This window comes from Asparagus officinalis, chromosome 10 (genome assembly GCF_001876935.1).
Source record: "Asparagus officinalis chromosome 10, Aspof.V1, whole genome shotgun sequence".
Taxonomy (NCBI): Eukaryota; Viridiplantae; Streptophyta; class Magnoliopsida; order Asparagales; family Asparagaceae; genus Asparagus; species Asparagus officinalis.
In genome coordinates, this window is record NC_033803.1 from 30,182,835 (window position 1) to 30,210,608 (window position 27,774).

Here is a 27,774-nt window from a genome sequence, read left to right on the forward strand (position 1 = left end):
GGCACGACTTCTCAGGTATAACGTTATCGTCATCAGACGATAACGTTTCCTTCTGAGGGCGAACTGCCTTCTTTGGGCTCTCAAGAGTCACGCGCCTCGAGGCATGCCTTTTTGGGCGTGAGTTCTCAGCGGGCTCTTGGACTTCGATGCGCAAATTAGTGCGCGCATCTGCCTTGAGCTCCTTGTCACGTTGGAGGTGACGGCGACCCCCAACGTGTTGAGTCGTTCGGGGCTTCGTCAGCGGGCCCAAACATTACTGGACTGGAGCTTTGCCTCTTTCATCGGGAATTGGACCGAGGCGCTCCAGAACCGATCTCCTTCTTCGGGATGATTCCACGGGATCTCCCGGAGTAGCTACTGGTATTACCGGCGACTTTGGTTGATTCGTCGGAGGTTGACCTTGCTTCGAAGGCTGCAACGATTTTGCCTTAGCCTGAATCGCCGCTTCAGACTTCGGCTTCCATACTTGGCGGGTTGGTGGCGGCTTCTTGGCCACCTCCTTCTGCAGTCTTCTAGGGCTTCTTGGACTTGAACCCGTGCCTGCGCTGACATTGCGCGGCGCTCGCGAATGCGCTCCTCAAGTGTTGAACGGTTCCGTTTGATACGGACCCATTCGTTCGTTGGCGTCTTGGAGGAGTCGCCATTCATCGGTCGTTGAGGCTGTTTGCCTCTCCTGTTCTTCAGATCCGCGTTGTAGCGAATTCCGTCGGTGGACTCCATCACTTTGGCGAATTCTTTGGCCAAGCGTTGGCGTTGCCTTTGGCGGGCTCTCTTTGAGAGAGTCACCGCTCCTTTGGTGACGGAGGAATTGGTTGGAACCAGCTTGATCTGGTTGGAGGTTGGTGGAGCCTCACCCGATGCAGCTTTGGCGTCAATCGGGGTGAGATCATCATTGGTAACTTCAACTTCTTCGTACCAACGTACCTTTCTCCTGGAGGAGAACTTCTTGGACTTGCGGGGGAGGTCGATCCGGACGAGGATGACAGATACTCCTCGAACTTCTGTTGATCGAATTCATATTCGACCTCCTCTTCGACCGGGATCAAGATCCGCGGCTGCGACGCATCGATCTCGGCAACGAGATCGTCGGCTCCCACTGTGGTCGCCAGATTGTTCGCGGGAAAAATCGTAGCTTTCTTCATTGATTCCATCGGTTACAAAAATCCGGTCTTTTTATAAGATCCGGTTACAACGAGATCAAAAAAGAAATAAAAAAATTACAACTTTCCTTTTTCGAACAAATCGCGAGCTCCTGTTTTGCGGTCACTCGCTTTGGTGGGTTCTTCGCCTGCGCCGGGGTTTATCCGTGGACTACTGCGTGATCTAGATCCGGTCGGATCTACACAGTATAGCAGGTGTTATCTCACGAAGGAAATAACAGCCCCGGAGTATAATCGCGTAGATCTCAGATCCGATCCCTCTCGAACTCCTGCCTTTTCTGACGTGGACGATCGCCGAGCACCGGATCTGAAAGAGCAAGTCTTTAAAGTTCCAAAGCTTCAATCTTTCTAAGTTTTGAGACTTCAATCCAGCAGAGCTTCGCCTCCAAAAATTCCAACCTCCAACAATGAGGCATGGGGGTCTATTTATAGGCAAATGAAAGCGGATCTAGGCTCAGATCTGGGCCCAGATCCGCGCGTCGGAAGGACCTGGTGGCTCGGCTCACCGAGCCGCCTAAGTGGTTCAGTTGGCCGAGCTCTTTTCCGGGTGTTCGCCGCGTCGTCCGTTGTCCGGTTTCGCGGTTTATCGGTTTATTCGATCTTTGCCGTTGATCTGAATCCTGATTTGGCAGTCCGAATCCCGATATGGCAGTAAATCCGCCTTGGTGTTTGAGTTCGAATCCGTTCTATGGTTGGATGACTCGTTGACTGTTAGCTTGATTCCGCATGCAAGTGGATGTATTCCATTGTTTGCGTGCGGTTCGTTAACCTCGTCGCCTCGTTAATCTGTTTCGTTGCGTGTCACTTGGCTTCGGTGTTGTGGACTGACGCTCGTGTTTAGATACGTCACCCAATGGCTCGTTGGTTTGTCAAATCACCGTGCCGAGCTGTGTTCAGGGACCTATAGGCAGTTTTATACGCCTACAGGGGGGTCGAGGGTGGCGGCGAGGGAGGAGTGATTGCGGCAGAAGAAGGAGGTGGAATTGCTAGGGTTAAGGTTTTGGCACTTGGATTTTGAGATGAGGATACAGGAGGAAGAGGAGGAAGAGGAGGAAGAAGAAGGGGGCATTTTGATGGAGAGAGATAATGGTGATTTTGAGTGGGTGGATAGAGGTGAAGTTAGGTTTTTGGGTCAAATACATATAATATATGGGCTATACATGAGCCGGAGGGGCTGGGCCACATTTTGTTTTTAGTAATTGAGGGCTTAAACAAATAAGCAAAAGTAGGAGGGGCTGACTGTCATGGACTTCTCAAATTTGGGGACTTAATACAATTTTTCCTAAAATATAGGAGTTAAAAAAGTTTTTTTTTTTCGTTCAGTTTTTCGTCACATATAAAATCGAGCTATTCACAATCTTGCCCTTGGCAAATCAACGGGTGCGAATCCTTGAGTGGTTGTGCGGGTCCAACTCTTTCTGAGGGCCCGTCGATTTAACCGAAGAAGGCTACGTATTGCCTACACAATTTAATCCAGCCATCGGTTTCTACATGCCCTAAAATCTCCAAGAGCGCTCTCTCTCTCTCTCTCTTCCTTATTTCATTGATCAAAATCGCCCTCTCCGCTTCTCCGACTTCGAAACGCTAGCGATAGGAACCGAATCTCACATTCAAGCAAACCCTAGAGAGTAAGTCAGCTAAATTTCATCTCTTTATTACATTTTTTTTGAGAATTTTAGAGAAATCGTTTGGTTCGCAAAAGAATTCTTCTAGATATCTAGGTTTTATTCCATCTAACCTCTAAGATCATCTGACCCTTGCTTCTGATTCAATTTAATTGGTTCAATTGTTGAGATAATGGGTTTCCATTTGAGGCGTTTGACTGGTAGCTTAATTTGTAATTCGGTCTTGTAGTTGTCCTTAGATTACTTTTGATAATTTCTTTTTGTAAGTTGCATGTTGCTGATTAAAATTTATTGGCATGATTTAAGTTATTCTAAATGTTTGAAATAATTGGCCTGCAATGATAGATGCTACCGGTAAATTAACATCTTTGGGGACTGATACAAGAAAAAAGATAACATTTGATCGGAACCTTAATGTTCATGGGTTTTTTTCTTTATAAAAAATAGGGGAAGAATTAGAAACATTTTTTAGATGAATCAATATTATCAAAAAAAAAAAACTAATTTTCCCTTAAATTAAGTTTTCATATTGCATTCAAGCACTAATTCAGATGCTGGGAATCCAACTCAGTCAAATATAAGCTTTAGTATTCATTTGATCCAATTCTACCACTAGTGGCATGCATCTTTCTCAAATATGGTAATTTAGTAGAAATAGCATCAAATATAGTTGGAGATTCTTACACATTCTTATCTATGAAGGCAACTTTTTAGACAATGCAGTTCATCGGAAAACATAAAAGTATTATGTTTTGTGAATCAAATGTTAATGACATCTTTTGTGCTTATTACATGGACTTACATAAAGAACTATTAGCAAGTACTAGCTAAAAATATACTACATGATCTTTCTCATCCCTTGTCATTCTTTCCTCTCTTCTTGCAGGTGTCCATCAGCAAATGTTTTTTGAGAACTGACAGTTTATTTCAGCCTCTGGCTTTTACTCTCTTCACATTGCTATTGGCTTTTACTCTCTTCATATTGCTATAGAGATAAGGACAATATTTGATCAATGCCATGAGCACCCCTAAAAGGTTGCATGAAGAGGGAAGTCATTCATCACCTTTAAAACGACCACTTGAGGAGGCTGGTGCATTTTCTGGTGTTCCTGGAAAAGTACTAGCTCCAGTTGGTAATGATTTCCACCTACCTTATGAACCTGGACAGGATGGACGCACAACCAAATTCCAAAGAATTGAACCTCGTGATATTGATAAGAGGTCATCTCTTATGCATCGGATGTCTTCCTCTCCCAGCAGCTTAGACCAATTAATTACCTCTGAGAGCAGATCAGATTTAAGAAATCCAAAGGATGCGAGAGATGTTAAGACTGAAAGCAGGGAACCAAGGAGTGATGCTAGGGAGTTGTATTCTGAAGCAAGGATGGATCCTCCTGTCAGCAAACCTGAGAATGAGGTTAGAGCAGATAATCGGGGGGATGAAAAGGAATTTAGAACTGAGAGGGGATCTCACAATGATTTTAAAGGTGATGCGAAATTTGAAAGAGATAGTTATGCAACTGCAAGTTCTCATATGACTTGGAAAGAGTTAAAAGAACATCAGAGGGGCAAAAGATATTTCGAATCCTCAATTGATAATCTGGATCCATGGCGTGCTTCACGGCATGGCTTACAAAATACAGTTGAAGTTGCAAACTCGAGAGCTGAGGAGTGGGATTCATCAGAAGCACATGAGGCTGTCGGGGAAAACAAAATTGATATGAAAAGCGAAGAGAAATTCAGAGAGAAGGATAGGAAACGAAAGGAGGAAAGACAAAGAGATTTTGGAGAAAGTTACAAGGATAGAAATGACCGACGGAGTAATATGCAGGTTGGTGAGGCTAGCAGTGACCGCAAGGAAGAGACAGAAAGGTGGGAGAGGGAACGAAAAGATGCTCAAAGGGACAAGGAACATATTGAGAAGGATAAGGACTCTAGTAAGAGAGAATTGCCAAGTGCCCCTGAAAAGGATTGGCACCACAGTAAGGAGATGCTGGATGGAGCTGTGAAAATTTCTGAGCAGGAAGTCACAACACTGGAACCTAGGAGACTCAAAGATGATAACTGGAAAGTTTCTGATAAAGATGTTAAAGACAGAAAAAAAGAAAGAGATGTAGATATGGGAGATAAACATGAACAATGTGGTAAATCTTATGATAAGGAATTATATGATGCATCTGGTGAGGGAGAGGGGGTGACAGAAAGGGAACGAGAAGCCTTTGGGAATGGTATTCAGCAGCGTAGGAGGATGCTACGAACTAGGGGAACTCCTCAAACACCTAATAGAGAACCTCGATTTCGGTCTAAAGCTCGAGAAAATGAGGGGTATGTCACAGAGCAATTATGTTTAGCATTTTACATCTTTTAGACATATACATCCTATGGTTTATGTGTTTTTAGTTTTCAGCATTTAGATTTATGTGGATCTTGATTTTATTTTTTAAGTTTCTTACTGTGCACATAACATACTTTAAGAGAGGGTAGATGCCCTACAAGTTAGTATTTGGTTAACTTAGTGAAAACACGTATTTATTAGTCACCACTATTCCAATTTTGGTTTCAGACACTTCCATATCAGTGGGAGAATATCTTGGACAGAGCGTAGCTCCTGTTACCTTCTGTCTCCTAAGCATCCATACCAAGTTAATCTCTTCCTGTGTTGTGTGTTGTTTTATTGATAAAAGTATCTTCCATATTTGCATCCTGGTTGGCCCACTTAAAAATGCACAGCATCTGCAGATTGATGACTTTCACCAGTTGACTTTTTTGGTTAACTCGATCTAACCTCACAAGTATTAATATGATTCTGAGGCTGCGTTCCTTTTTACAAAAGTAGTCATCATTTTCCACTTGTCTTGTTTTAAATATACTTTGTAATGACTTCCGATTTGTGTATATCCGCTTACCAAGACGAGTATCATAGTATCTATTTGTCCATATTCTTCTATAAAAGATGAATTTGTACCTTCAAGTTCTGCAATAAACCACAATTTTGTTTCAATTATCAATAAATAAAAAATGGGTTTCTTACACTCCAGCGTTCAAATAACCAGAGAAGCACATTTGACAGCGTCCTTTCTACCATATCATGGTTATCATCATTGCCATCATAAATGGTGGCAGCAACAGCAGTACTGATTAAAGTACTAGTAGTACTAATATTGCTTGGGATCCTTTTGTTAGTAACTTCAATGATTTACATTTTAATTTTCCTATTCATTTTGGAAGCCCGACTTCTATTCTACAGCTTATTCTTCTAAGTTGAGAGATGGGACTGAGTTTTGAGCAGTAAGGACCAAAAACTGCAAATCTCTAAGTGTTATCTTGAGTAACGCATCCATTACTTGTTATTGCTTGCATCAACATGATCAAGCTACGTCATGGCCCAAGCCTGGATCAAATCTGTGTTACCCTTGGCTTGAGCTCAGTATCTTTAGTAATCAATGAAGCTTTTACATCTCTCCTAGCCTTGTTTAGGATGTGGATTCTTTTAAAAAGGAAAAGTGAAAGGACTATTAGATTTTCATCATGTAGGTATTGCAGTTCAGGTTTTAGGATTTCAAAGTTCTGTGATTTTCCATGAGTCAGGAATTGAATCATTATGCTTTGTGTTCTGTAAAACATGTTGTACAATGCATAAGCTTGGAAAGAAACTTTTTCCCATTGTTACATACACCATTTTTCTGAGGGAAGATGCAGACATGCCCTTGGGTTGCATCTATAAAAGAATTTAGTGTTTGGTGATTATTTATGCTTGTTTACCCTTACCTGCTCTTCTGGTTATACTTTACTGCTTGAGTACAAACTATGATGACTCTTTTCATCTTTCCTTTTCCTTTTTCACTTGGATGGCTGTCTAAATAGTTATTTTACTCCATGCCTAAACAGTTATTTTACTCCATGCTTGTAGTTGTCATAACACATTTCAGCTTCAGATAACTAGGATATCCTTTCTTCATTGCATTATGTATAGTGCTTATGTTCCCTGCATACTTTTTGTTTTGATTATTGCACTCAATATAAACCAGTTCGGTTATCGTTCCTTTATCCAACTAATGTGTTAGCTATATCATTTTGGTGAAATACATTCTAGAAGGAAAATTAATACTTTCTTTTTGGAACGTCACAAGATATACTTCTACAGTTATATTTATATTCATGTGCTCACTCCTGCTAGTTGTTGGTATTTTTTTTGCAGATCACAAGGTGAGCTAGGATTTCTTTTCTGCATTAAGGATTTTGTTGATGGAAATTCTTAATTGCAAATTGGGATTGCCAGGAGCATGTCTCGGTGGTTTGACTTTTGCATGTTGTTTCCTCCCTTTACTTCATTCGTGCCCCTTATCAATGTTGTCTGTTACACAATTGCATATTTTCTTCTTCATCCTTCTGTTGATTATAATTGTTCTATGACGAACTTTTGACTCTTGCATTGTTGTGATGATGTGCTGACTTATGTACAGAGTGTTGAAATCACTAATTTCGTGCCATGTTTAGCTTGAGCTAAGTTTATATATGGGATGAACAACTGGGAAGGAACAAAGTAGTACTAGTTAATTTATAGTAGTAATTTAGTCTTTTCTGCATAACCTTACTGCTACATACCATCTGTATGATAAACAGGACAACTATCATCATTTGGCTAGAGATATTTTTGTTCTCCGTTAATGTGTTGGTTTTTATGATCGACAGTTGGTTATTTGAATCCTTCAATCTTGTGTGCGTCTTCAGTTATGCGCTGCCCAATAACTTAGAAATGACGTCTATGTTTTTCTGAGACAGGCTTCTCTGCTCCAGGAAGTTGGCTGATATAACTTAATTCACTAGCTCATCCAATGTTTTCAGAAACTAGCTAAGAAGCCAAGTAGTGCTGTTTGAAGCCTAGCAATTTGCTATACAGTCTAAAGATAAAGCTCTAGTTTTATCGAACTGCACTTTGGCATACAGATTTCCTTGGCCTCTTCTTTTTTCCTTTGGATTTCTTCCTTCAAATTATTTATGAGGGTCTCATTTTTTTGGTTCATGTCTTCCTTCAAGTGACTTAGGAGGATCCTTTTTTTTCCCCTTTTTCGGTTATGTCTTTCTTCAAGTGATTAATGAAGATCTTAACCCATTGTGACCATAGAAAAAAAGCTACCTCCTAACAGTTACTTTAATAATTCCTGTACTTTTGCAGCCTATTATATTTTATTAATCATATTAAGGCATACCTTATTACCTGGTTTACCAATTACCAGAAACACGTGAGGTTCCATGACCACCCACACTTATTTGTTTTGACATTTCTTATGTCGTAACTTATATGCATTTTGTATCATCTTAAAGAGTTATGTTTTATTTTTTCTTGGAGGAAGTAGATAGAATTAGAGACTAAGAGAGTTTTCTCCAGAGGGGTTTGGAGGTGGCAGAGTTAGAAAGAGAGAGATAGGGGCTTACAACTACTAAATGGTTTGTGACACATTGTGGAACTTGCGCCAGGGAAGGAAGGAGGTTTGTAGCTACTAAAGGGTAACTATGGCCGTATGCCTCATATAGCTTGCATTATGTAAGGGGGGAAGAGAGACTTGTAGCTACTAAATGAGTCCATGGGCTAGAGATCTCTAACCCTTCTGTGTGTAACGAAATCCTTCTTTATCCTGGCTTGTGGTGAAAGAAGGGAGGCAAGAGGATATTGGGATGTGCACATATATAACAAGAAGAAAGGGGGACACCTCTCACAATAACATACGGTTTTATTTAATAGATATCTGTTCAAACTTTTATGTAGGTTGTCAGCCCATTAACAAAATTTCCTTCGGCATGGCTTTGTTCAAGCAATGGCTGAATTAGGAGCACCCTTAACATGTGGATTTCATTTCATACAAATCTCAAACTTTTATAAGTTTGTGAAACCTATCTAAGCATGTGAATTGCTGTGTTTTTAGCATGTCAATTCCCTGTTCATCTCCTCTGCCCCCTGCAACACAGTGCACAGCAGCCCATGCTCTTTCTCTCTCTTCCCTGCAGTTGAAGACACATCCGAATTCACTACAGACTTTGCTTAGCCACCAAAACAACAATCAGAGCCAGCACAATTGGTCTCGTATTATCCTTAATATCCGAGCACAATCCTGTGCCACCTCCATTGCCCTACAGCCTCAGCCGAACCCAAGAATAGCCCCCGAAAGCCCTTTTACTTCTCTGTTTGACTGCAGGAAAACTGCTTAACAGCAGGTAAACAGTTCTTTGGTCATTGTTTCTGTGAGCCGCATACATAACCAAGCTGCCTAACAGTAATCCTCATCGATCGTCCGCCCCGTCCCCATCAATTACTAGTCCATATGTCTACAAAGAGATTGTAATGTTAGAAGAAGAGATGTGAGCTATAGTTTAATTTACTCATACAACTATTTTTGGGCTTTTCTGTACAAGAGCTGTGAATAGTTGTCGCTATTTTTTAACTGTTGTTGGTAATAACTTTCCTTGTTTTCTTTTTGCAGGAAAACCTGAGGTATCAACTGTTGTTTATAAAGCCGGTGAATGCATGCAAGAACTTCTGAAATCCTGGAAAGAATTTGAAGCATCTCAAGAGGGTAAAATTGGTGAAGCCTGTCAAAATTATCCCACATTAGAAATTCGGATACCTGCAGAATATATAACCTCCAGCAATCGTCAAGTAAGAAATAGGTTACTAATTTTGAAATAGGTTACTAATTTTGTTACCTTTTTTTCCTCGTTTTGCTCAGCTTTTCATCTACCTGAGATTTTGTTTCTTAGAGTCTTGGAATACTACCCCATGCATAAAAAAATTGCCTAATATTAGCTAAAAGAAGATCAGGTTGTTGGGGCCTGTTTATCGAAGCCAAAGGAATAGAGTGGAAAGCTAAGTTTCCCAAACACCTCATCTGGGATCTTGTACCCATGTCCGACACTTGCTGTATCCTTGTTCGACTTCGATACTCCATGGACGCTCCTTGAGTACACATGCATTTATTCCTTTGTGACCTTTCTTCCCTGTTTTGTCTAGGGAGTTCTATATGTCTGTAGCCGCTAAAAGCACTGTAATTTTTCTTTTTTTATTAGAGCAGTTCCTGCCGTTTTACTCATTTTACTTCGATGAGCTGAAGATCCATTCTAGTATTTTTTTTGTTTCCTTTTTTATCTTCCCTTTTTAGCTAGAAAGTTTACTTCGATATTACTCATTCTAGTATTTTGCTCTTTTCACTTCGATACTACTCATTTTACTTCGACATTAATATCTTACTTTGATATTACGCATTTTACTTCGATATTACTCATTTTACTTCGATGAACTGAAGATCCATTCTAGTATTTTTGTTCCTTTGTGACCTTTCTTCCCTATTTTAACTAGGAAGTTTTATATGTATGTAGCTGCTGAAAGCTTTGTGATTTCTTCTGTTACTAGTGTAATCCTTCTATATCCCAGTTTCTACATGTTTCTAGTAGATTCAAGGATCAGGGATATAACCGCCTGGATAGTCTTTAGTTTTGTATGCCTATAATAGTTCCTACCATTTTATTTGGACCATATCAAACGTCACTGAGGGCTATTACATGCAGGTCAGAGGTGCCCAGCTATGGGGAACTGATATATACACAAATGATTCAGATCTCTTTGCTGGTATGTTCTTTTTCTATGAATACTTACTACATATATAGTTCTATTTTTCACCTCACGAAGTAATTGTGGCTTTGTATGTATCTCTTTACCAGTTCTTATGCACACTGGTTATTGCCGGCCAACTTCTTCTCCTCCAGATGCTATTCTAGAGTTAAGAGCAACAGTTCGAGTGTTGCCACCACAAGAGCGTAAGTTCACAGCCTGAGACTGTATGTTATCGTTTTAATCAAGATATGCTACTTAGTTATTATATGTTATATTATATCATTTTATGGGGGAACATTTGTCAATTTGGGAATTATGAGTATGAAATCACATTTTATGTTAGTGTACTTATAAATTATTTAGTTGCTTTAGGATATACCTTTCATGTTGATACCATAGACCCTCTTAGTGACTTGCTTCCGTGAACAACACATTACACTTAATTTCAGCTCTGTCGAGTGTCTGTGTTCCTATCCCATATTATCGGGGTTCCTTTGACCCTCCATGCTCTTGTAGGAGTATTAGAAGTGGCTGTAGAGGAATTAGGAGAATACGTGCGACTCAATCTGCACATAAGAAAATGCATACATACAATCAGACACGTATTTTATAGCAACAGCATTTTAATTATGTCAGCAAATGAGAAAATGTAGCACCTATTCAACCATTGACTCATTTATTGCATTTGAATTATAATTTATAGTAGCGTTCGGCAAAAGGAGCAGATGGCAAACAGCGGCCGAAAACAAAAAAGATCGGGCCAAAGTGGCAATAAAAGTGATAATAATAGCAGCAAAACTGTATCAGAATAGCAATTACTTAATAACTTCACTTTGTAACTGACAACTGAGAAGAATGTCAGAAACAGAAGAAGAGACATAGAAAAAGAGGAAAGGAGAAGGCCCAGAGGAGAGGGAAAAACTAGGAAGGAGAGTAAGAAAGAGAAGAATGAGAATAAGAAAGAAGAGTTAGTAGAGAAGGAGATAAAGAACAAAAAGCATAGAAGAGGGGGGAAAGCAGAAAGAAGGAAGAGAAGATAAATGTAAGAAGAAATGACACCAAAATTTCAAATATATATGTAAAACAAAAAGAATGAATGCTTCTTCGCTGACGCCATCCTTATTGTGATTGTTATCAACACATTTCCCTGGTTTTAAGGGGAGAATATTTAATAGAGTTAGGGTTTAATACTTCCTATTTGCGCAGAAGATCAATGATTCCAACTGTTTTATTATCTTGTCCCAAAAAATGGACAAGAATATTTGTTTCTCTTTATGTTTCTCTATATGATATCATCATCTTTTCATTATTGATATGGCATATATAAAAATTTTATCTTAAAATTCAAGCCTATGTTATAGGATGTGGTATGTGCCACTATCTAATGTACTAGCGTATAACATATAAGATAATATAGGTGATTTGATATATGCAGGTAAAAAGAAAAAAATCAGGAAAAATGTGCTTAAAAATCACGAAAAAATGTGCTTAAGTGTGGAAATATATTTGAAAGATGAAAAACTGCATGCAGATGAATGGAAAAATGACTATGGAGGACCAGTTGAACCAATGAAATAATGATTGATGACTAATTGGAGGACTGCTTGTGGTTGCTCTATGATCAGCAGGTTCTGCATAGCTGCCTCGCGATCCCAACACACCCCAAATTATTACCATGAGTACATAAAGAAATGCCCACTCTCCCAGCCAATCCAAATGTAGAATGTTAAAAGAAAGGATTTTGTCATCTAGGACCACTACATCTTTGTCAATTCAATGTTTGACCCTCACATCTTCATATTTCTAAATAAGGCTCTGAAATCTTTGTATTTATTCAAAATGTGGGCCTCATTTAAAACAACTTCATAGATTTGAGGGTGTAAAATAAGAATATTGGGGTGTTATTTAAACTACTTAATGAATTTGGGAGACTAATCTAATATTAACAAGATTTTGGGGTCTAATATGACAAAAATCCTAAAAGAAAAAGGAAAAGTACGTGAGGGAGAGTGAAAAGTTATTTACATGGTATTGCTATTTTTTCAACGCATTTCTACAGAAAGGAAGTATATGAATGCAACTCCTGCCATGTACACATTTGCAGCCTCATAAATTGCTTCTTGAACATGGACCCTAGCACTGCTAGTGCTATCTCCAGATATTGTTGAATATTAACCTGTCTTGTATATGGACCTATTGACCAGAAGTTCTGGCTTAACGCGTAGTGGCGGAGCTAGGAATTCATAACAGTGGTGTCACACTATACATAAAAAGATGATATTACTATTTCTTTTCTCATATTCAATATAAGCTGGAACTTTAGTGAGATGTAGAAATTATGTTCAACTAAGTACAATTACAATTGGCCCCGCTTGTCTTCATGTTGCATTGTAGCCTCATTTGAAATACCACTAAGTACATCCATTTCAATAAAGTTACTAAGCAGTTGTTTATCTACTGATCTCCCATTTGATTTCACAGTTCTTTACAATTTTCACTGCAGAAATCCATTTCCCCGTGGAATCCATTGTAGTTAGATACATAACATTTCTTAAATGGGCTATTACTCTATACTTAATGTTGTAACTTGTAATGATGTCACTGTTTGATGATACTCTCTAGTATATAATTGATTTTTTTGCTAGAGGGTGGTGTCACTTGACGCCACCCTCTAACAGGTACCTCCTCCTCTGCTAACACATCTCATACGGTTATAACTACCTTACTACATCCACCTGTCTAGTTAGCCCACCAGTATTTTTTGAGAGAGTATACAAAATTGTCTAAGAGTATGATCTCTTACTAATGATTTTTCAGCACTTATTTTTGTCTGTTTCCTTCATTTGGTTTTATATTTGTTCATATGAATTTTCACTTCTTTCTGATCATAGGTCACAGATGCTACTCTTGTTGTCAAGAGGATAAGCTATCTAAGGAGCATCTTTATCATATTGTTTTATTCCTGATAGGCAGCGTTAACAAAACTGAATTCTAATATCCAACCTTCTGCAATAGCCTTTCCAAGTATGCAGTCTTCTGCAGGTCTCACATAACTTCTCAACTAAGTGTTACCTGCTTCTTGGCGCTGTCAGTCTAAGGAGCCACTAAGTCGTTTCCACATTATATACCACCAGCATTGTAACTTATTTCCAGTGCTGTCTACTACTTCAACAAAAGAAGATTCTAATCATCTACATGATATAAACTGGACTTTTTACTAAAGAATGGAACTGTTGACACTCCGAACTTGTATTACGAATGTAACTAATGATTTTTTGTTCCAAATATTTGTTGCTTAACCTGGTTGGAAGTTATTTAATAATGAATTAGAGTTGTGTATCTTATTTGTCTGATTCGGGTCAGTGTACTATTTATTTCTTAGCGTTATGTTGAGTACTACCTGACACAAGCATGGTTATACTATGGTCGCTCAAAACGATAATATTGAGTATTTGCACCAATTTGTGCATTCAAATTTTCTTTTTACTGCAGATTACAGCTCCACTTTACGGAACAATGTTCGTTCTCGTGCTTGGGGAGCAGGCATAGGTTGTAGTTTTCGTGTTGAGCAGTGCTGCATTGTGAAGGTAGTAGATGTTTCCATGCGTTTCATCATGCCACAGTCCAGTAGTATACCATTATAACCTGCCTATTTAAATTATTAGTGCGTGAAATATAATAGTAATATGTTGGTTTCAAGTCCAACTTCGTCTTGGGCTGGCTGTTAGTCTGCAGTCATGCATAGAATAATCTTCTTGCTACTAGTTCCTTTAAACAGTCTCTTGTTTTTGGTTTATTTTATAATGTTTGGCAGAAAGGTGGTGGCACTATTGATCTTGAGCCTCGTCTTACCCATATATCTGCTTTGGAACCAACTCTTGCTCCTGTTTCTGCTGAACGCACAATGACAACAAGATCTGCAGCTTCGGTATGTTCACTGGGTCTTCCATTTTCCGGTCCCTTTCCGGTCCCTTTATCTTTTCTGTGTATGCATGCTCTCAATTCATCACTTCGGATGATATTTTTATTGTTTAAGTGGATTGGGGTTCCAGTACATCTAGCCATGTCAATATTCTTTTTGCATATTGCTTTCCTTTACATAATGTCAGTTCATAAGCTAAGGTTTAAAATATTGCTAACTTTCTGATGTTTTTTGTTTTTGTTAGTTTTCCTTTAGAATACTTGTTCTCTCTCTGAATTATGAGATTGTAAATTTTGAAAAAGCTAATGGCCCGCAATGTTATTATCCACTGACATGAGAAATCTTTCTTTTGGGTGTAGTTTCTTCATTTCTAGCTTGCTCTGTTTCTCAAAGAAATGTTATCCGGTTTAATTGGTGCTTGATGGCTTTACTTTTGCAGAACGCACTGCGGCAACAAAGGTTTGTGCGGGAAGTCTCAATCCAGTACAATCTCTGCAACGAGCCATGGTAATATTTAGTCTCAAACTGAATATCGTAGGATACTATCATGTTTCTTTGATGCTTATTGTCCAATGATTGGAAGAATATACTTCAGTACAAATTTTCTATTATGCATATTCAACATGCAGATATTTACAGACTTTTAAAATGAAAACTAATAGCAGTGAATTCGAAAAACAGTTCATGATTTTTAGAACCTTATATTTGATGAATTATTTATTTAGTACCTACCTCTTTATCGCTAAATAGCTGTAAATTCTGTCTTTATTCATTGGTTATCAAAAGCGTGGAATGCTAGATAACCCTACATATGAACTTGCTCATCATTTCGGAACTTTGCATCTTGGTAGGCTTGGATTGGGCCTCATGCAGATTGAATCCGATCTAAATGGAAGCTCCTTCCCAAAAGGAAGCTCCATCCTTTTGGATTGAATCTGATCTAAATGGTTATGGTTTATGAGTCCCAAAAGGAAGCTCGATCCTTTTGCAGTTTATATTTGAACCTGTCTCAGTAACCCGTCTACTAAACTGCCGTATATTAAACTTGCCAGGATAGATTACGAGTTCAGTTAGGTATTATAAAGTGCTTGAAGATAAAACTTCATCCTGTAGGAATAAGATGATCCTACCTACCACTAAGGCACCAAGGACTGAATTTTGTAATTACAGCAGGATAAAAATTTGCTGTTTGAATTAAAACATTTAAAATATTTTGAGTGTACTATGTCAATTGGATTAAAAGGCCTAATAAAAAGTTAGCTTGGTCTATAAATACCTGACTATGCCTGAGCTCAACCTGGTAACTTCAAGCATGGGCAGGTTGAAAGTGCCACCTCTAGGTTATCTAAGTGAAAAATCCGCTTGTAACTTTCAATTTGAGAGAGAACAAGTTTTGCTAGCTGGAGGAAAATGATTGCTTGTAGCTACGCCATATATCATAGATGGCATAGTTTTTTAGTTATTGCTTCTAGTATTTTATCTATTAGCTGAAAAGTGGAGATTAATTTGTCACGAGATCCTGTAATCAGTATTAGAAATTGGTACGCAGATAGGCTTTCACGTGGAACACAAATGACATGGCTGGACCTAATGAAGGCCTAATAATCCTTCTAGGAATGATCCTCTGACTGAAGTGGGTCATTCCTAGGATCATTTTGGCCCCAACACATGTATAAGTAATACCATCATAATCATCATTGTCACTATGAATGTTCCAATTGGAGATTCGAGTTTGGATCCCATTGCTGCAAAAGCATATATTTTTTTAATCTAAATTGGAGATTTGTATTGGTAACATAATCTCAATCATCTGAAATGTCTGAAAGAAAAATTCAGCTGTATTATTACTGGTGCACCAAGTGGTCAGAAAATGGAGGGCTTATACTAGCAAGACAAGTTGCTTAGACCTGATTTGATGTACTATCATATACTTACAATTGATATGCTTCAAGTCTGAATCCTACTGGTCTCTCGCTCTCTCTCTCTCTCTCTCTCTCTCTCTCTCTCTCTCTCTCTCTCTCTCTCTCTCTCTCTCTCTGTGCGCGCTCATGTTTGTGCGCTAGTGCACGTAAGCACGTGTGTGTGGGTATATATAATCTTACAATTAGGCATCAGCAGATCCTGTATATGCCATCACAGATTTTCCCCGCCTACTGCAACTTTAATACTTTAGCCTAACTGTGGGGGCCCGCTCGAACCTATAAGGATGTAGTATATACATAGTTAGCCAGGAATCCATCAGCATAAGGTTTTGGATTAAGTAGTTATCAGGTTGAGAAAAGTAACATTTATAGTCAGTATATTTCTATGTATTTAAGGCCTTGTTCTTTGTCTTTGTTTATTTCTGCTGGATAACTGGTGAACGATTTATTAGTAAGAAGCTCTATTGCATGAAAATGTGCAGATCTAACATCACCGTGATTTGTTTAGTGTGATAACATTGGGTCTCTTGTGTGGATGCTTATTGCTGCAGGCTGAAATACAGTATTAGCATAGTTGCTGATAAGGGATTAAAGAAGCCTCATTATACATCAGCACGCTTAAAGAAAGGAGAAGTTCTGTATTTAGAAACACACTCAAAGAGGTGAGGAACCTCATAAAGTTGTCCTCTCTGTAAATTTGCTTCAACATGTTTATCATTTTCTGTTTTGCTTTTCGTCTACTTGATAGTTTGCATTATCCTTATTAGTTTCTTTAAGGATGAATCGGCAAGTAGCCAGCAGAGTTTCCAAGCTAAGGAATACTATTCGAACAGAAAGTATGTATTTTTAGAATATACATGTTATGTATTTTTAGAATATACATGTTCTGGTATATTTTCTTTCCCCTTTAAACAAACAAGGCACGTTAAGTCAGATGAAAACTCTCTCTTTCCTCTCCTCTCTTCCTTTCAAAACGTCTTCTCTGCACCTAAGTTCTACCCCAACTAACCTCCCTGCCCTTCACGGCCACCTCCCAATACGACCGCCTCCGTCTTTGAGCAGAGATGCTGCGTTCCTCTCTACCCAGACTCTCTACCCAGACTCAGTGACGCCAGCTGAATTCAGCGCTGCCATGTGTGTATCCTTGTTTATTCTTTAATTTGATTTTGATGATAAGCATATGTTTTTTTTATATAGTACTAGTAGTAGAAACCTGAAGGTCCCTGATGTTTGTTGGTTACAAGTAGGATTAAAAAAGATATAAATATATTTATACTTGTATTCGTGCAAAATGTAGTAATTGGGGTAAGAGAAACATTTCGCCCTTGAACTAGATTTCTTCTACTTTAAAACATTCATTTTGACCTGTCAGATGATTTAATTTATTTCATTGAATGATGCTTGTCAATTAGTTTGAACCACTAAGATTCAAGACAAGTAATATGTGTGTGTGTGGGTGATTGTGCATCTGTTGACCTTGAATTTCAGGAACAGTATACAAGATACTATCATTCTTGCTATTACTACCCATTCCCGATTGCCCATACACTTTACATATATTAAAACTCTTCACCCACTGCCCTTCGAGTGCTATAGTTTTGTTCATTCTTGTTCTCCAACTTATTACTTATTTTTTGGTTAACTTCATCACTATTTTCTACCTCCACTGGTTGGTTATTAGAGGGTGCTAGTGGGTCATATCTGTGTTGGGTCTTGCTTGATCCTAAACAGGTCTGGATCAGTTTAGACGCTATCGCAAGTATCATGTGACCTGGACAATCTCCTTATTTATCTCCTCACATGGTTGTCATGAATATTGTTGATTTGGTAAGAGACAAGATTGATGATCTTTAAGGATTTAATTAGATACATTGCATATATTTTGATGGGTGTAGATTAACCCCTCGTGTAGTATATTCATCAATGAGATATAGCTTTTTTTATATCTTCGTCTCAAGTATATTTATCAATGTATATTCGTCAATGACATTAGGGCAATAAATTTTTTCAGCTATTAACCCTTTTTAAAATCCAGGCATTAAACAATATATGAACATTAACACCCATATTTATTTAGGCATTCAGAAGACATTGCTAGAAGACATTGCTAGAAGACATTGCTCGATGCTATGTTCCGAGTTGGCCATTGTTTTTCTTTCTAGCGCTCATCTAGCACTCAGCGAGAACAACATAAAAATGATACAAGTATTAATTTGTTTTCAAGTCTAGCACTTCAGAGACCCATAATAGCATAATAGCAAAGCGACCTTGATTCGTTTGCATCTAAGATCTTTTTGACCTCTATTTAAATACAGTTTGAGGTTTATTTTTTTAAATCAAACCTGACTCACAACCACTACATCCCATCATCTCCCACGATTTTTGACGTATTCCTGTCGCCTCCCACAGCCACTGATATCTCCCTTAACACTTCCTCTCACCTCCTCTCGTCATGAGCTCCTATTGCAGTCCTCTTACTACTTAGCTCATCTTTTCGAAGACGACGACTCTTTGACTCCTCTAGTCGTCTTTGATATTATGTGACGATTATATGTTTATTTCATATTTAGGATCTTTTTAAATTATCAAATATGCACTTTTATATCTTTTAGATTTTTTTTTAAATTTTTATTGAGTATTTATATATATTTAAACTAGACTGCTGTTTGACTTTGCGTTTTTTACAGCTATTTTGCGGTAATAGCCCCAAATAGTCTTAGCGATGCCTCACCGCTATGCGACATTATCCTTAGCCTTATTTTTAGCTTCTAAATTATTGATTGAAGTATAAATAGCTTTTTGTTTTCTATATGTAGTTATTTTCTTATTGATAATTATAGAGAATTAAAGGAAGGCTAAATTCACAAAGTGAGCTAGAGGATGATAATGCTCCTCTATGGAGATATGCTCAAGAACAACTATGGGAAGTAGTGAAAATTGGGAGTGGCAATGCAACTATTGTCATGAAACTTTCAAGAGTTCTCATTCGAGTGTAAAAAAATTATCTCTTAAGAACTTTATTATTTGGAATCAAGCGCCGTGCAAATGTGAAAAATAAAAATATTGTTGAGATGAAGAAAGTGTTGGAGCTACCGGAACTTAGGTTGAAGGCAAAGAAAGGCAAGTGTATTCCATTACCTACATCAAGAACAACCACAGCAACTAAAGTTGCTAAGAGAAGAAGGGAAACACTGTAGAACAATATTTTAATCATGGAGCATGTGATCATCTACATCATCTCATTGTCTGAATGTTTTACATGGAGTTTTATCATTTATTGGCAAGGAAACCATTCTTCAGTGAATTATATAAGTATGTAATCAATTCGAGTGAAGATAACATGGAAAAAGATAAGGGCACACATCGAAAAGTTATTGGAGCCCATAAAGATAACATGGAAAGAGAAAGGTATCTATTGTTAGTGATGGGTGGTCCGATTCACAAAGACCACCTCTCATTAATGTGATGACGATGACTAGAGAAAGACTAATGTTTTTGAATACTGTCAATGTGGAGGGGAGGACTAAGAATATGGGTTATATAGCAGATGTTCTCTTGAAAGTCATTGAAGAGGTTGGTCCTCATGATGTTGTGCAAGTTGTAATTGACAATGTCCTATTTGTAAATCCACGAGAGACATTGTAGACGAGAGACATTGTAGAAGGAAGAATCTTCATATTTTTTGGACCCCATGTGTTACGATATACTAAATCTTACTTTAAAAGAATATTTGTGCAACAAAGAACACTAAAAGAAATGAGGTAGTGTATGAGGGATGTAGTTAGATCATCGAAGTTAGCGACGATGTAATGATAAATTTTTTCAATATCACTTTGAGATTGTCAATGTTAAATAATCAAATGAGGTCGAGAATGCTTGCTATCGTCAAACTCAAGCTTCGTCTTATGAACTTGGTCATTGGTGGGACGTGGAGTCTTTATCGAGATGATAGTGTCGAGAGGGCCCAATTTGTTAAGGACAAAATTCTGGATAATATTTGATGGGATAAAATAGAATATATCATCTTTTTTCCCTAGCCAATCTATAACATGCTTTGATTCGTTGATACTGATAAGTTAGATCTTCATTTAGTTTATAATATGTGGGATATGTGATTGAAAAAGTTAAGAGTTCTATTAATAGAAAAGAAGGCAAAAGAGATGATGAACATTCATCATTTTATATTGTTGTACATGCTATCCTAGTTGATCGAAGGAACAAGAACAACACATTATTACATTGATTTGCTCATTCACTAAACCCAAAGTGAGTATTTTTTCTAAACTAAACTTTTAATCTATATTGGTTAGTCTTTAATACTTTATATTATTCATGAATGTTTTTCTATTAGATATTATAGTGTGGTCTGGCTAACCGAAGCCCTAAACTGAGTTACACCACATAATCATCCAGAGATCTCTAATGAAATTGCTAAATTTTCCTATTTTCCTAATTTTCCCAATTTCCTATTTTCCTAATTTCGAGGTGCGGAGAATGGTTAACAAAGAAATTGCTAAATTTTCTACCACACATATGCATTTGCATATCATGACTCTTTGCATGACGGGGAAAATGGATGCAAAGTTCTGGTATGTTGTCTATAGAACATCTACCACAATTACAAACACTAGCATTAAAGTTAATCAGACATCCTTGTTCCTTTCCATGGTTTGAGAGAAATCGGAGCACCAAAAAAATTCATTCATTCTCTAATGAGGAACAAAATGAATGCATAACAAGCGAAAGACATGGTTTATGTTCAAAAATCTCTTCTTCATCTTTCAATGAGATCCTTAAAAGTATTCTATAGAGACAAAGATATGGGATACAAGAGGTGATGAATTTGAAGTTTTTGATGGTGCTAACATTTTAGAAGTTGCAAAACTTACTCTTGATGAGTCGGTGCTTGTGGTCGGTGTGTTTGATGGGTATGAAAATGTTGAATGATGATTGTCTTAGAACCAGTTCTATGCAAGGGGTATAGTCCTAACTTTTGGGATATGCTTGTAAGTTCTAAATATTTGGGATATAGTTCTAAATTTCAAGGGTATGTTTGCAACTTTGAACAATAGACTTGTAATATTTTGAGGGATGTTTGTAACATTTTGGATATACTTCTTACTTTTGAGGGTATGCTTGTAACTTTTGACTCATTTTGCAAGGTAACTTGTACTTCTCTATGAAAATGGGAATTTGATATTATCTTAAAATCAAGTAACGTTTATTATTGATTACACAAGTAAAGATTGCATAACCTACAATTTTATCTTTTTTTCTCTATGTTCTGTTTCTTTTCTTCTTTAATCATTTTATATATATATATATATTATATATATATATATATATATATATATATATATATATAATATATATATATATATATATATATATATATAGTAAAGCTACATAAAACTTAAGTTGCTTAAGGGCTTAATCCAATAACTTTTTTATCCATTAGATTTGTTTGAGATTCGTATTGGGCTTGGCATGTGATTACATATCAAGACACATCTCGAAGATAACATTGATGTCTATCACGTGATAACATGAAACTTAAGGAAATCTAATGGAAAAAGCTGGTGGGTAGAGCCCTCTATATGTATATGTATGTGTGTATAATGGGTATGCTTGGTGCCAAGTACCAAATTGGTGCTTGGTAGCGATGTGGCCATCCACTCATCTAATGAGCGGGTGATTAAGTGAGGCCATTTTTAAATGGGCACCTTTAAATGTGTGGATGAGAAACATCCACGTTACTACCAAACACCAATTTTGTGCTTGATACCAAGCATACCCGTTATTCTTAGAGTACACACAGTCGTATCCCCATAGCCTACCTTTTACAAATTTATCGTGTCCCATACCTGTATCTATGCAACTTAGATGTCTAGTCATATTTAGATTATAGATTCAGTAGCTTGAGATCATATGATGCCTCATTCGTTATCGGCAAAACCTGCATCTGATTGTCATGTTCGTACTGATGATGTTCTTTTGTTCTCATTAAGAGCATTTTATCGTATTCATCGTGTTTTTAGGGCATGCAAAGCGAGGAGGTGATTGGTGGAGGCCGTAAGTAGCGTTGTTTATACCTCTTGAACTATAGAATCTAGATCCAACAATTTTTATTTCCTTTAATCCCACAATATGATTATTCTTGCATAAATTTGTCATTTTACCGATCGCTTTGAGATGTTTGATGTTCTTTGCTCATTTTATAAAGAGATATAATCTCAATTTGGAATGAAGTCAAATGCTTACGATTTGATAATGCAAAAGAATACTCACTCCTTATTTAAACATCACATCACACTTCTTGAGATGTGATTATCTTAGTTTCAAACGAAGGATTTAGGCCCCCTTTGTTACTTTCTTGTAATAGAGGTTTCGGCGTCTAAAGCTGACATTTATATCTCCTAAAGGAGGAAGTATGTGATAGAGGTTGTCGTCCTAGTGACACAGCTATGGATCCTAATTTATGACTCAGCATCCACCTCAGGCACCCTGTTTTATGATCTCGATGGATATCGACAATTGGTCAAAATTTTATTCTATGTTTTGCTGTAAATTGACCTGACATAACATATGCAACCAGCTATGCAAGTCAGCTTATGCGTGCGCCGGCCACAGTTTATTGGAAGGCTATTCTTTGGGTCTTGAAGTATCTCTGGAAGCCTTCGGGCCAAGGACTTTTTACCCAGGATACACTCCCTCGGATAATTCAGATGTTGTTTTTGCTAGCTCAGTAGATAATTGTTGTTCTACTACCGGTTATTGCTTTCTTTTCGATGATAATCTTATATGTTGGTAAAACAAAAAGCAGCTTGTAATTGATCGTTCAAATGTTGACCCTGAGTACTACATATCGCACTTAGTATTGGAGATTAATTGGCATGTCTGTTCTTTTTGATTTGGGATTTTTCCTCGCTTCAATTGTTCCATTGCACCAGGCATCAATTTACATATCCGAGAATCCAGTTTTTCATGAGAGAGCCAAACACATCGAAGTTGATAGCTATTTTGTTTGTGATAAGGTTCACAAGGTGGTTTCTCTCTCATGTTCCCACTAGTTATCAGCTGGCTAATATCTTTGTGAAAGTATTACCGCTAAAATTGTCCAATCCTTTCGGGACAAGTTGGGCAAGTTGGGCTTTGCTAGTCTCTACGTTGTAGCTTGACCGGGAGTACTTGAAAACTTCTTTCCTTTAACTTCCTTTATCATGAATATGTGGATATGGCAAGAAACAGGATTGAGGATCTTTAGGGATTTTATTAGATACCTTGTATTGATTTTCATAGACTTTCATGGGTGTACATAAACTCCTAATGTACATTTGTATTCATTATCTTCTAGATCCAGACTTTTGTCATTTGGGCCATTTGCATCTTATCATATATACTTTGGACTGTACATGGAGCAAATTGTTATAATTAATTCTGATCATGCTCCGATAATGCAGACCCACTTGCAGCTTGTTTGTTATTGTGCTGCTCAACCTTTTAGGTCTTGTCTATTATAATAAGGACAATTTTAGACAGTCTGGTTTCTTACCGCTTTATCAAATAATTTACTGCACTTCGAGGATGAACATTACAGCATGAGAATTGACAGATTTGTCACTTCTATCATCAAGGGGTGCAGGGGTCTCATATGATGTGGTGGTGTTAGTTTATGGGGCTGTTTCATTCCATGTTATATTGTGGAAAAGGAAAGCACTGTTGACAGGGCGATTGCGGAAATGGGTTGCCATAAACCCTTCCATATTTTGTGTGTTTGGTTTGGCACAATTTTCTGGAGATTGATTTCCTAAAATATCCAAAAAGAGCTACATTTCCTAGAAATCCATTCCGAGCTCGGGGAAATATATTTTTCTTTAATAAAAAATGGTGTTACCTATTATGCTACATACGATGCATTATAGACATAAACGGGTTATTCTATTCCACCTCTTATAGAGAAAAGAACATAAAGAAAAATACTTAATAGCACATGAATAAATTTACACAAGATTTCTAAATCCGAGTGCATGCAATGGAGCCGGAGACATTCAAGTGAAATCGAATACACTAAATAATTTGATCCATGGACAGTATCGTTGTGGTAAAGGAGGCCATAATGCCAGAGGAAGCATTACTGCATGGCATGGAGAGGAAGGCCCTAAGCATCTACGTTGTAAAATCGATCTTTGATGGTTTTAATGCAAAATGATTGTTGACCTCTACTTTCTCTCTCCTTTTCCATAAAGTTGGAACTCTTAATCCTTTCTTCCTTTCCAAACAATTGATTCCTGGAAATAATTTCTACCTCAATTCTAATAGTGAAACAAACAAGGAATGCAAGGAAATGAATTTCAGTAGAGGAAATTCGTTTTTCTAAAATAGTGGGAAACAACCAAACAACCCCTAAATGTAAGCATACAGTTATGAGCAAGTCTAAGGTTGGGTTTTCTTAGGAATGGTGCGGCAGTTCTCAGGGGTGATATATTGTTTTGGATTTGGTTTAGTGAACATGTATGGAGATTATGTTAGGGTTGGGATAGCCTTTGCAGCTTGGAGTTTGGTTAGAGATGGGTGAGACGGAGTAATTGTTGATAAGATTTGGGGTCTGGGCTTTGATGAGGAATATATTTGAGGAGATAAGGGGTCTGAGCTTAGATGAGGAACATATCTGAGGGATAGAGTTAGTATTTTGTTAGAAATCGGTAGCAGTAGGTATACGACTGAACATGGACTTTGTGGGGGCAGGAATAGGCTTTTCCGTTAGAAGTGTTAAGGGGCTCATTATGTCAACTATAATTACGGTGTTCTTATTACTGTGTTCTTGTTTAAAATTAAAATTGTTTTGGAAAACTTTCCCGATTTGTCTGTCCATGTTAGACATAACTATTGTGTAGAAATTGGGGCTTTTTTTATCGGTCTTTAAATATTGAGAGGTTGTTTTCTGCTTGTCAAAATTTAGCGTTCTATGAAAAATTCTGTCCCTACTGCCTTTTCATTTTCCCAGTCCTCATTGCAAACTTATCATCTATCCCTATATTTTGTGTTATGTATTGCATTGTTAAACAACTAAAGGTCCAAATTTTGTAACAAACTTATTTGTAATTCTGCATTTGTCTCTTCGTTAGAATAGCTTTGGGCTAGGGTTTAAGTTCCAGGATCTGTGTAGAAAATTATACATGGATAATTTCAAAATTAGGATAAGCTTCGAAAGATGATTTATGGATTTGGGTTAGACTACTATAGCATTGGAGATTAGGCTCAAGGAATAAGGAACAGACAATGTCGGCACTGGAATGAGGTTCTGGGCTAGGGTTTGGAATAGGCATGAACGTAAAATTTGGGTTAAGATCAGGCTAAAGTAACAGCTAACTATGTTTCGGCTACTTTATCAGTACTAAACTAATTTTCTTCTCTTAGAAAAATTTCACTGCATTTTCTCTCTTGATGAACTTATAATTTGTATATGGTTCCTATTTGAGAGCATGTGCGCTCTCTGCTAGTATTGGACAACTGTAATTGTTGTTTGTGTGTACCTATCTTGCCTTTTAGCGTTTTCTAGTATGCCTTTGATCTTTACTTTTGTTACTCCTCTTTAATTCGTTGCAAATATTTGATGTAATTTAATATCTATAACATGAGAAGGTTGGACTTTGATCAACTTCCATGAATGTTTTACTTCATTCTGGAGTCTAGTGATAGAATCACCTACTGTGCAAGCGAAAGGGGTCTTTTTCCAGCTCTTCCTTTTCTATATTTTATTCATTTTAACTTCTCTTCTGAGAAAGGGTCTTTTCCCAGCATTTATCTTTGCTCTCATAAGCTCGTGTTAGGCTGCAAGGGAGTGCTTTTGGTTGGAAGCCAGAAATGATGCTAGTCGGGTTGTAGCATTATTGCTCATCTCAAATATTTCTGATACTACTCGCTTAAAAAATCTTCATTGCCGATTAGGGCTTGAATTCATGTTTTTTTTTCCTGATGTTTATTAGTGGCTTGCCTTGGTTTTAGACGTTTATTGCGTACAGTAAGTCATAATGATCTAAGGTTCTCATTATGGTTGCACAAAACCACCAAGTGAATCGTGTTTACCAATGATTATTTGTTAATGTTATCTAGTGTATGTTCTATTTTTATTGAAAGTCACCTGTGGGGGAGCTCTGCTTGCTCTGGTTTGCAAACGCTAGTCACCTATGTACTTGTGGTGGTTGATCTTGTTCAAACTTCTATCTTTTTACCTATTAGATATATGATACCAATGGAGACCATATACTAAACTATTAGCTCCTTTCTAAATTTGCACTTTTCGTGAACAGTGATATCTCCTTTACTTGCTGCCAAATGTTCACATCTTGGCTTCTGTTTTGAATCTTTTCATGATTGTTTGACTTATTTAGCACTAGAAATATGTTTCCTGAATCATCTCTGCTCTGCATGCAACCATTGTAGATATGAGCTGTGTTACAATGGGGAGAAGGTTATCAGTAGTGGCGCAGCAGGGACATCTGCTCATGCATTAGAATCAGAGCAGGAGAAGCGGCAACATCATAATTCACATTTACAAAATGGTGATAGAAATCATGCAGAACGCGAGCATGCGGTTGATATGTTCCGGTTTTCTCGCTGCAAGAAGATACTCCCAGCAGAAATTATGCTTTCCAGTGGTATCCCTATGCGTGTAGAGGACTTGGAGGTAGTATATTTAATTCTCTTAAGTCCAGATGAACTTAATTTACTTTTCCTATTCGTCTGTACATAATAATTTGTGATTTAATAGAAAATGGTTTTTGGTAAACTGCAAATTAGATGTACTATGAGTAGAAACATCCTCCAACAGAATACATGGGTGGTTAATTGCGGAAAGACCTTTACTACTGTCCAACTGCAGAAAAGACCCCTGTAGTTCTATTATTGTACATTGTGTGTTTGACAAACAGACATCCTGAGGTAAAAGAGTTTTTTTTTTTTAAATTTGGGCGGTCTATCTGCAGGAACAGAACTACATGGTTCTCTCCGCAATTGGGTGATACAAGGGTGGGTTTATCTGCAATTAACCTATATAAGAGTAAGTGTGCTGGTGATGCCTGAGGAAATGGTTTTCTTAATCTTTTTTCACCTCAGTGGGAGGATGGCATTGAAGCACCTTGTTAAAAGATTAAAAAGAAATGGTTTTATCATATAATTCCATTTTATTAATTTATTAGAATATTTCTTCTCCGTAAATCAGGTTATTGAAGACAATGTAGAGTGGGAAGATCTGCAGTGGTCACAAACAGGTGTTTTGGTGGCAGGGAAAACATATGCCCTTGCGCGAGTTCATTTTCTTGCTTCAAAGAAAAAGTGATTTATTAGAAATTTGTGTGCATTTTCCCAAAAAAAAAAGGAAAAAAAGAGAACGAAATGTAAAATATTTGTACTTTCATGTAAAATGCTGCCTTGGCCATAGGTGCAGCTCCAGCCTTGTTAACTTATTTGTCTGTTGTGATGCTAATAAACCCGTATTGTTATTTACTGGTCTAATTTAGAACTTTCGGACTTGTGTACA

At 37.5% G+C, this 27,774-nt stretch overlaps 1 protein-coding gene across 1 annotated transcript; it reads left to right on the plus strand.

The window, feature by feature from the left end:
- LOC109824888 (DNA ligase 1) lies at positions 2,620–27,774 on the plus strand. Its single transcript, XM_020391520.1, has 12 exons — positions 2,620–2,788; positions 3,672–5,110; positions 6,984–6,991; positions 9,265–9,440; positions 10,346–10,406; positions 10,499–10,594; positions 13,884–13,978; positions 14,206–14,319; positions 14,753–14,820; positions 16,787–16,897; positions 26,679–26,922; positions 27,457–27,774. Exons 2-12 carry the CDS (start codon positions 3,804–3,806, stop codon positions 27,571–27,573), a joined length of 2,397 nt encoding a protein of 798 aa, XP_020247109.1. The 5' UTR covers positions 2,620–2,788; positions 3,672–3,803; the 3' UTR covers positions 27,574–27,774.

Excerpts from the sequence above, each read along its gene's own strand:
- LOC109824888 (XM_020391520.1), top strand. The coding sequence starts at position 3,804 with ATGAGCACCCCTAAAAGGTTGCATGAAGAGGGAAGTCATTCATCACCT. Across the intron at positions 14,821-16,786 it reads AATCTCTGCAACGAGCCATG|GCTGAAATACAGTATTAGCA; the intron begins GTAATATTTAGT and ends TTATTGCTGCAG. Across the intron at positions 26,923-27,456 it reads TGCGTGTAGAGGACTTGGAG|GTTATTGAAGACAATGTAGA; the intron begins GTAGTATATTTA and ends TCCGTAAATCAG.